Source organism: Mastomys coucha, unplaced genomic scaffold (genome assembly GCF_008632895.1).
Source record: "Mastomys coucha isolate ucsf_1 unplaced genomic scaffold, UCSF_Mcou_1 pScaffold20, whole genome shotgun sequence".
NCBI lineage: Eukaryota > Metazoa > Chordata > Mammalia > Rodentia > Muridae > Mastomys > Mastomys coucha.
In genome coordinates, this window is record NW_022196903.1 from 135,352,277 (window position 1) to 135,363,140 (window position 10,864).

At 41.9% G+C, this 10,864-nt stretch overlaps 1 protein-coding gene across 2 annotated transcripts in view; it reads left to right on the forward strand.

The window, feature by feature from the left end:
* Positions 1-10,864, forward strand: part of Pde3a (phosphodiesterase 3A) — a 271,067-nt gene that overhangs the window by 210,921 nt on the left and 49,282 nt on the right. The window contains exons 3-4 of one of the 2 annotated variants that reach the window (XM_031383785.1): positions 6,921-7,175; positions 7,556-7,710. In XM_031383785.1, coding sequence (XP_031239645.1) covers positions 6,921-7,175; positions 7,556-7,710 — 410 coding nt within the window. The remainder of the gene's footprint in view (positions 1-6,920; positions 7,176-7,555; positions 7,711-10,864) is intronic. The other variant, XM_031383786.1, reaches the window with a different exon arrangement.

Here is a 10,864-nt window from a genome sequence, read left to right on the forward strand (position 1 = left end):
TGAAAATGTGCACATAAATGTGAAGATGCACATGTGCACACACACACACACACACACACACACACACTACAAATCACACACTTCTTTCTTCTCTCTGTGTGTGTATTTCATATAGAAAAATGCTAGAAGGGACCAGTGAGAACTCCAACCAAGTCTGAATTTATAGGAAGCAAGACCAAATACTATAGTAGATACATTGCCCATGGAGACCTGTGTTTGGTTTAGAAAACTATCGTGATATTTGAAAACATGGCTTTCCCAGTCCTAATCTGAGCCTTTAGCATTTCCAGCGGGTTACCTCCATCATTTCTCAGTTCTCTTGCTTGAACGTCTGTGATCTGTCTGGCTTTCGTGTACATTTGCAGAGTCTGCTCTGTGTCACTCCTCTGTCTTTTCTAATGCAGAAGGCATCAGGTAATGGACTGAGTAGGAAGACTTGAGAGTTCTTATATGTTCTGCACCTGGACAGGGATATCTTCAACCTGCTTCACAGAACTATTGATTTAACCATTGTCCTTGACTCTGTAAGAAGCAAAGAAGTTATATGACTGCTCCATGTCACCTTAACAGGGATTTGCCGGAGTAGATGCCTCCCCCTTCCTACCCTTGTAAGACATAACTTCCCTAATCATCTGAAACAGAACATTAATTTCCATCTTCACTCTAGCTTCGAGTCTCTCCTTTCTGTTTTCCTTCCTTTTAGCAAGTAATGTTTATTAGCTTCTGTTTTCATCTTGTGTTCTTCCCATAGTTACTTTCTAAGCCTTCTTTTTTAAAAACAGTTAGGAACTCTAGGATCTATTTTGGCCCAAACCTAGCATAGTGTTTTAGCATATAATCTGATATATTAAGGATAGAGTATTTTACAATCTGTTGTGAATTGTTTACCTATACTTACTAGGATTCTTTTTTCTTATAGCTCCTGGTAATTAAGAAGCTCAATGATTATGTTCAGAGACTGGATTCTTTGTGGTGGCTGCCCACATTCAAAGTTCCCCTTTGCCTAACCATAAATGTGGCATAGCAATAGCAACACTGAAAATACAGTTCATGTACTTGGCTTGATATGTACAAGTCTAATCTTGGCATTAAATAAATTTAATGTTGATTTCGGCTATATTGTTCATCTTTTTTGCTTGTCTCCTGGGGTATTACGTGTTTGATCACCATGATGAGATACTTGAAATGAGCAATTTCTGGAAGGAAAGATTTATTTTGGCCCATTGTTGGAGGGCCAATATATACATATATGGTCAACATTTGGTCCTTCGTGGTGGAGAAAGGCAGTCCTGTAGGCCTTTGATAGAGCTAGTACATTGGGTTGGCAGATGAGAAGCAGAGAGACAGACAGACAGACAGACAAAGAGATAGAGAACGATATCCAGATCTGGCCACAAGTAGCAGTGAACTATCAACCCCAAGTTGAACTTCTCCCCAGAGACCACATTTCATATTTCCTAAAGATAATGTAACCTTTCCAGTGCCACCAGCTGAGACCAAGTATCTGAATACACAAGCTTATGGGGATGTTGCATGGTCAGTCTGTCATCTTGAGCCTTTGAAGATGAAAACAACACTTTGCAATTTTTCCAGCCCTTTTGTTACAACGCTACTCATGCCTGTGAAAATTGAAAGTCAGCATGTGAGACACTATCAGGAATCTGTGAACTCAACTGGATGGAGAAAAGATGGGAGGAAAGGAAATGCTTTAAAGGGGATGCTTTCAAAAAGACAGAGGGTAGTTCTGGGTGTGGTGGTGCACACCTTTAATCCCAACACTCATGAAGCAGAGACAAGAGGATCTATGTGAGGTTAATGCTATCTGGTCTACATAGTGAGAGAGAGAGGCTCTATTATGACCAAAGAAGGGGAAAGTGGGGAGTGGAGGAATCAGGGAAGGGGGGAATCAGGGAGAAGAGAGAAGAGAAGGGGAGAGGAGAGGGAGGAGAGAAGGGGGAAGAGGAGAGGAGGGGAAAAAAGAGAAGAGGGGAAAGAAAAAGGGGATGGGAGGGGAGAGGAGGGGAAGAAGGGAGAGGCGGGAAGTAGTGGGTGTGCCAAGAGCACCCATTATTTGGATTTATAAAACTGTACTTTTCTCCACTGTTTATTGGAGTTAAGTACCATATTTTTATCTTAAAATATGGTATTTAAATATGACATCATTAATATGACGGCTGTAGATTTGGCTGTCATTAAACAGTGTTTCTGGAATTGTGTTTTCTGAATGTTAACTATAAATGCTTCCACTTAAAAAAAAAAGAAGAAGGTAGAATGCTTTCACGCTTTCTGTGTGCTTGGGATTTTTTTTAAGCTTTGTTCAGTCTTCTACCTTAACAGACCAGCTGTGGTCTGTGGCTCAAGCACTGAGGATGGGCTCAGCTTGTTAGCTTGAAGGTTTTCCTTTCAGTGGCCTCTGCATAAACATGATTTGAGTGCTCATCGTCACTACCAAACATTTTACTAGCTAAACGAAACATACGATTATTATTGGGATACTTAAAAAGACCTTTGAGTGATTCCTCCATTTTTTCCTCATGTTATACATAATTTTAAAACACCATCTCGATTACAGAAGCCCCCATTGCCTGACACTCACTAACAGTCTCCCAGTGAACATGCAAGTAGCTAGCTTTATGGTTTTCCTGCCGCTTATTGGCAGTTGGCGTACCTCTCAGTATCTCGAGTGTGGTTACTCTTGGCAGGTTTTGAGCAATCTAATTTGATTGTTTCTCTTTCATTTCATGCTTCAGCGGCTTCTTTAGTTATTTGAGCCAAAAGGGTAGTGATAACTTCTTACACACAATGCAGCTTTTAACTCTTTCACAATTCTGTTCTTACATCTGAAACCCAGTCAAGCCAGGCATAATGTGATATCAGTAGGCAACATGAGCTTTTTTTTTCTTCTTCTTGTTATTTCCTTTTTCTGAGGGCAATGTGGTCATGTTGGCTTCTCAGCTGATTCCAATCTGTATGCTTCGCTTCTTGACTGCTTTTTAAGAGCCTTTGCTATAGAACTATACAATATATAGGAAATGACTTGGTCTGCCTCCCCATCCTGTGCACCACCAGACTGATGGTTACCTCTGGGTAGATCCTTGTCTGGGCCCCATGGTGCCAAACTGGTGGTCTTTGGGGTTTTCTCTTTAACCAGGCTGAGTGGCTCCAAGTGGAATCATCTCTCTCTGGCTCACTCCAGCTCACTCCTGCCCAGGGTCTTTGGTACCAGGCAGAGTTCTTCTACTCTTCAGGTTTTTCCTGATGGGCCATGCAGCCCCAGGCCAGGCTCATACATGCACATGACGTACTCTGATGATAGTCACTGCCCTCCTTCTCCCTAAATACTTCATAAAATTGGAATATTTTTCTCTAAATACATATGGAATACATAGCACCCTTTCATAAGCTGTATTTAAAAACAAACAAATGATGGAAGGAAGGAACAAACAAAGGGACTGGTAAGGGAGCACATTGCCATAAAGGTGCTTCCACACAGTGCCCAAGAGATTCTTTCTACAGTTAGAAGTTAGACTTCAGAGAATCAAATAACCCTATTAAAAATGGGGTACAGAGCTAAACAAAGAATTCTCAACTGAGGAATACCAAATGGCCGAGAAGCATCTAAAGAAATGTTTAACATCCTTAGTCATCAGGGAAATCGAAATCAAAACAATCCTGAGATTTCACCTCCAACCAGTCAGAGTGGCTAAGATCAAAAACTCAGGTGAGAGCAGATGCTGGTGAGGATGTGGAGAAAGAGGAATACTCCTCCATTGCCGGTGGGATTGCAAACTGGTACAACCACTCTGGAAATCAGTCTGGTGGTTCCTCAGAAAATTGGACATAGTATTACCTGAGGACCAAGCTATACCACTCCTGCTCATATACCCAGAAGATGCTCCAACATATAACTTTAATAGCTTCTTATTGAAAAGCTTTAGGGCTATTATATTTCTATCTATATTATTACATATATTATTGTCTATGCCACAATTATGATTCAAAATTTATAACTCCTAACACAGAATTGTTTGATTACACTACCTCTTTATTCTTACAGTTATCTTTATAGTTTAGCATTATAACATTATGGATCTGTAGGCATAAACTTTTTACAGCCTACATTTAATCAAGTTTCAATCTCGCCTGGCCCACCACCCAGCAGAGGTAGTAGAAAAGTTATTATGATATCCAGGAAGTGGACCTGTTCAGCAGTAGTGTGTTGGGGGTGAGCTCGATCTTTGGCAGCAGTTCAGTCCAATAGCAAACACCAAACATGACTCAGCAGCTGGAGACCAGTCCTACAGGCAGGCAAACACCAGGCATGAACCAACAGCTGCAGTCCAGTGCTTTCATCAGGCAGACACCAGACAGCTGTAGTTCAATCCTGAAGCAGTTGCCAGGCTCGACAACTGGCCTGAGGCAAGGCCTCTGAAGAGACAAACTGACACAAGAACCACATAAGCAGTTCTTGTCGAGTTTCCCTCAATGGTGGTATTACCACAAGTTGAGTTCAACAACTCGATGTAAGGCAAACCATTACATGCATGTTGTTAGCAAAGAATAGTGAGGTGAAGCAAACAAAACCAGTGCTCTCAGGACTTGTCTCCCACTGCCTGTGGGGTCATATTTATACTCCTCCCTCAAGAGTCCTTTGACATGTCTGCCATATCCAAACATCCTTTTACCCGTGCCTGCTTCAGGAACACATCCTTTCACCTGTGTGCCCCAGGAAAACATCACTTGGCCAAACTAACTTTGCAAAGAAACTAAAAGTTTCCAGGTCATGGGTATTACAATTATGACCAAACCAGCTCAGTCAGTCAACAGGTTCTCTAGCGCAGAGGTGAGGATTAAAAGGAAAAAGACAATTACACAACACTGTAGCATGACCCCAGGCAGCTCTGAGGCCGAGGCGGATTTATTTTTTTCCCAATCTGCTTTTCTACCATTTTAATTACATGTAAACAATAAGGTCAAGCAGTGATCGCTGTTTCTAAGGGCTTATCAGGATAACCAAGATATCTGAGCCTAGTTCCGTGTCCTAGCCCAAAATCAGATTCTTGCCTGAAGCCTACTCCTTTCTTCCATCCTAAAATTAGATTCCTACCTGAACTTGCTTCCTTATTCTAGCCCAAAATTAGATTCCTGCCTGAGCTTACTTCCTTGTCATGGTCCAATGTCAGATCCTGCCTGATGCTCATTTCCTTGTCCTTGGCCAATGTCAGATTCCTGCCAAGCGGGGGGGCCCCCAAAGCTCTTCACATTATTATTTTGCTTTTTACTTTTCTTGTTCTATTGAGAAGCTGTATCCTGCATTGTTCTCAAACTCAATTAAATTACCCAAATATTGGGGTTACAGGTGTCACCCCATATCCAGTTCTGCCACTATTTTAGTTATTTTACCCCCAAACCACAGATTGAAGAAATGAAACCCTGGAGATTTTAGTGATCTAAAAGGTAGAGGTCATGGTGCTGGAAAGTGCTGGATTGAGTCAGACCTGGATCTCGATACTTGGATTTGGACACAAACTCGGTGACTTTTCAGGTCTATCTCTAAAAGTAGTTGACTCCCTAGCCCGTGCTAGGCTCACATGTTACATTAAAACTTCTCTGGAACCAAGATCTTCTTGTATATCAATGTTACTTTCAAAAGGAGATTTTCCAGTGATAGTGAAACAGAGAGGTCTTCATGAGGCATGTTTAATGTTTTCCCCTCAAATTCTCTGCTTTTTAAACCCAAGTGTTGATTGGTTCGATCTTTTGTTTATTTGCCATGGGGTGGTGGTTACACTGGCTTCGAAGCCAGAGCTTAAATGTGCAGGGTGACTGCCGTAGCACCAGCATGCACACAGCCCTAGAGCGGCTTTAGTCTTGTTATATCTGTCCCATTCCTCCTCCAGCTCTAGCTTTGAACAAAGGTACTTCAGATGGAGAAGAAGCTGCCCCATGCTGTCTCACAGTGGGGTGGCTGTACTGGGAGAGAATGTGTTATAGGTTTCCATCAGCTGGAAGAAAGGCCTTTGAATATTTTCAGTGCAGAGAAATGATGCATAGGTGTGCTGACCAAGGATTGAATATTATACAATATACAGTCTATTAACATGTCACATATGTACAACTGTTTACAGTGGTCTTTGAAATATTGAGTTTTATTTTCGTGTGTACGAATGTTTTGAGGGCATGTATGCATGGGCACCTGGGGTTTTCAACCTGTGGGTCGTGACCCATTTTTGAGAGTCCCATATAGACGTCCTGCATACCATATATTTACATTACAACTCAAAATAGTAGCAATGTGGCCGCTGTTAAGTAGTAATGGAATAGTTTTACGACTAGGGGTCACCACAACACAAGAAACTCTATTAAAGTTTCTCAGCATTAGGAAGGTTGAGAACCACAGCTATGTACCATCTGCATGAAGTACCCAGAGAGGTCAGAAGATGGCATCGGGTCCAAGCGAAACAGAGTCACAGATGGTTAGGAACTGCTATGTGGGTTCTGGGAATTGATCCCGGGTCCTCAGCAAGACCAGTAAATGCTCCCAACCACTGAGCCATCACTCAAACCCATATCTATAACTTTTATGGGTCAGTATTAAATATTCTAAAAATATAAACTTTTGAAAAATAGAGACCTACAAAACTAACCATAGCAATGTGACTTGAACTATGTTGTTCTGAAGTGCTTAGCTCAATTCGTTTGCCCTTTCCTTCAAATTGGGTGCAGAGGTAACCCAGGGTCTTCTCTTAACTCTACACAGCCTAGGTTGTTCTTAGATCTTCCTGCCTCAGCTGCCATTACGTCCAGTTTGTAGATGTGCACTGCCATGCCCGACAACTGTCTTTCGTTGATAAAGCTCAAATTAGCTCGCTTCACCCACACACACTCACCTTTTCTGACCTCTTGCTTTGGTGTCCCAGTCAGGAACCAGCATCGCTGTGGATATTGCTGTGATGGGCGAGGCCCATGGCCTCATTACCGACCTCCTGGCCGACCCTTCTCTGCCCCCGAATGTGTGCACATCCTTGAGGGCCGTGAGCAACCTGCTCAGCACCCAGCTCACCTTCCAGGCCATCCACAAGCCCAGAGTGAACCCCACTGTGACCTTCAGTGAGAACTATACCTGCTCCGACTCTGAGGAAGGCTTGGAGAAAGACAAGCTGACCATTCCCAAGGTAGGTGTGGCATTAGGGGCGTGGTTCTCACTAATCTTGCCACCATCTCAGGTTTCCTTACTGCCACTTCGGTGAAGTCTCTTAAAAGAAACTGTGTAGCCCCGGTATCCTAGTATCCTAGTACTTGCTTATGGAACCAGTTTGCTTCTCACAGTCACTGCCTGAAATTCCCCAGGGGACAGCAGACATGTTACCCTTACTTACTGTTACCCCTTTCACTCAACTTTCGAGTTTCTCTTTTAATGTTCCAGGATAGGAATAGATGAAATTCAGCCAGTGTTGTTCAACACCTGCTTCCGTTTACCTCACTTCCGCCCACTGCTTTGCATAAAGTTTGAGGCCTAAGGTATGGTTAGTGATAAAGCCAATCTTCCTTGCAGCGCCTGAGAAGGAGTTTGCCTCCAGGCTTGCTGAGAAGGGTCTCATCAACTTGGACGACTACCACCTCTGCCACGGGTCTGCCCACCTTGGAGCCTGCGCCAGTGCGGAGGGACCGCAGTGCCAGCATAAAGCCGCACGAAGCCCCTTCACCCAGGTCAGACCCCACTCCCACTGTCTTCAGGTCTCCTCAGAGAACTTAAGGAGCCGAAAAGGATTCATAGAGTTCATGAGAAGAGAGGCCCAGCCAGAGTTCCTGAGAACTAACTGGGCTTTGAACATGCCAAATTCGCATTCTTAACCACAGAGTAGGTTGGGGCCTGATTGACATGACCTTGAATGTAAATACTAAGAGTGAGTCGGGATGAGCCCTGCACCTATGGCATTGAATGGAAAAGGCTAAAGTGAGAGTGAAGTTGCACTGTATTTTACCTGCATGAAGATTCACACTCAGAACTGTAAATTGAACGCATCTCGTCTGACATTTACATGGGATTCTTACAATGGCTGTCAGACCTGTTCTGTTTACTGTCTTCAGAATTAGCAAGAATAACAGATTAAAAAGTAGATAGCATCCTAATAACACTTGGAGATATTTGAATCTTTTACATTTCTCTGTGTGAATGTGCGTGTATATGTATGTTGTTTGTGTATCTTTGTGTGTATGTGTGTATGTATATATATATATTAAATATATGTGTGTGGGTATGTGTAAATGTATGTATGTATATATGTGTATATGCATGTGTGAGTGCATGATACATGTGTGTATGTATATACCTGTATATATGTGTCCATATATGCATGCATGTGTGTATATATGTGTATGTGTGTACCCGTGTGTATGTGTGTATAGGTGCATGTGGTGTTCATGTGTATATATGTATGTATATATATAAATGTGTGTGTTTGTGTGTGTGAATATATGATGTGTGTATATGTGTGCATGCATGTATGTTCATGTGTGTCTATGTATATATTTGTATATATAAGTGTGTTTGTGAGTAAATGTGTATATGTATATATTTATGTATATGTCTATATGAGTGAATGTGGAAGTGTGTGTACTTATACGTATATGCATGTATAAATGTGTATATATGTATGTATATATGTAATGTGTGTATGTGTACATGTTTGTATTTATGTATATATATGTGTGTATATGTATCTCTCTGTGTGTATACACATACATATTAATGTTCCCTGGGCAAATGCTTTCACCTTGAGATATATGCTGAGTTTTACATTTTATTCAATGTATTAGTAATATATTAATTGCAATTTTATGAAGCGGCTGTAGGAGTCCACTTTCCATCATCCTGACAAAGTGCCTGCTATCAGTTAAGGATTATTTGCCTCTGGCTTTCAAGGGTTCCCATTTGTGTTTGCTCAGATTTTGCTTAGGGGCTTTGGAGTCTTAGTGCATCAGGGCAGAGGAGCCTGATCGCCTTGTAGCTGTAGAATAGCGAGAAGGGAGAGAGAGCAGCAGAGAGAGGAATAGCAAGTACTAATATCCTAATATGCCCTGTGAAGGAGCAGCCTCACAGATCTGATCACCCAGAAACAGGCCCTAACTTTAAAGGTTCAGCCTCCAATGCTGCAGACTCTCAGACCCTTAACACATGGCCCTTGGGGGAAATTCAAGATCAAATTGTATTAGTGACTGAAAGGCCAGAATTTAAAAGGCTAAAGAAAAGTTAACAGTAAGATCTAAAGTGAATTTGTAAGAAAACATCACTAAAAGATGTGCTTCCAAAGAGGGGCTACTTTGTCTCTTATTTACAACTTAGAAGACAATTAGAATACTTTTTTATGAAGTCAATAATTATAATAACCTTTTACCCTATAATTTCAGAAATTTATATAATCAACTCAATTATTGGTGTAGTGAATGAAAATATTCACATCTTTGTGTAAATACTTAATAGCAATCTGGAATAGTCTTCTCTTCATGGCGGTGATAAGTGCAAGAATGACAACTTCCCAAATCCTGAGGCTTGAGTGAGGACAAACTCTCTTGCTTTCATTTCCTTTAGTAAAGTTTTACTTTTCCTCCTGTAGAGTACAGAGACAGAACTGCTCTATGCTTCTTCACCAACACCTGGGGCACACGTGCCTGTAGTGTTCCATTCATAAATTACATGAGCTCTACACTTTGAAACCCCGTAAGTCCTTTACTGAGGAGTTCCTGAAGGGCTACCCTGGCCAGGGCCTGTAGAGTCGCTCTCCCAGACCGCAGCTGTGGGATCAGCTTATCCGGAGAACATTTTCCTGATTTCACCATGTGATGGCCTTGTTAGGCAGACCCACTGGCTGAGTCTCACTCTAGCTCTTCCTCTGGACTGTTTCCCCTTGGCCCTGTTCCAGACATATTTTTTTGCTTCTTTGTCATTCTTGACTGGCTTTCTGGCATCTCTCTACTTATTATCCCGAAATGGCCCTGATGAGCTCAGAGCACGGATAACCCCTGGCATCTTCACTAAGATGTTGAACTAAAGGAAGATGTGCTTATGGCTACCTCTAACCCACCCACTGACCACTGCTTCCTTCATCTTCACTAAGATGTTGAACCAAAGGAAGATGTGCTCACGGCCACCTCTAACCCACCCACTGACCACTGCTTCTTTCATTTAGAATGTAAAGTGCATTCTTTTGTGTTAATACTTGTGCTGTGATTCAACAATCATCATGTGTTTCTTTTTAAACCATAATTTCCATAAACTATAAATCATAATTCCAGTCTATGGTATTGCCTGGATTTTTGTTAAACTTGCACATGCCCTCATAGAAGGCACATGGTGATTCATAAACATTTCCTAAAGTTAAAATTAAATATCGTTGGTAATATTTGTCATTTTCCTTAGTGGATGATATAGCAGGAGTGTGAAGCACATTGCTCACACTTGATCATACCAGGAAGCAGCGAAAGCAAGGTCAGGCCAGGAATCGAGTCAGGACATGAACCTAGACCCAGCTCCCAGCAAAGCACTTCCTGCAGTCAGGTTCACCTCTCAAGGGTTCCACATGCTATCAAAACAGAGCCACTGATTGAGGACCAAGTGTTCAAACAGTTGAGCACAGAAAGACATCTCATATCAAAGCACAGTCAAGGAAAACTGCAACATTCCTTGTCACACTTTATTTGATGCTCCATGATTTTCTTTGTAGAAAATGACTCTATGAAAAAGATACAGTTGCCTTCCTCACAATGCCATTGTTGCGCTCTTTGTTATTCTGGCCAAATCTGGTTTCTGCTATTCTTTGCTTTGTGTGAAATCAAGGCTAATAATGAAGTTCTTTCTCTCTCT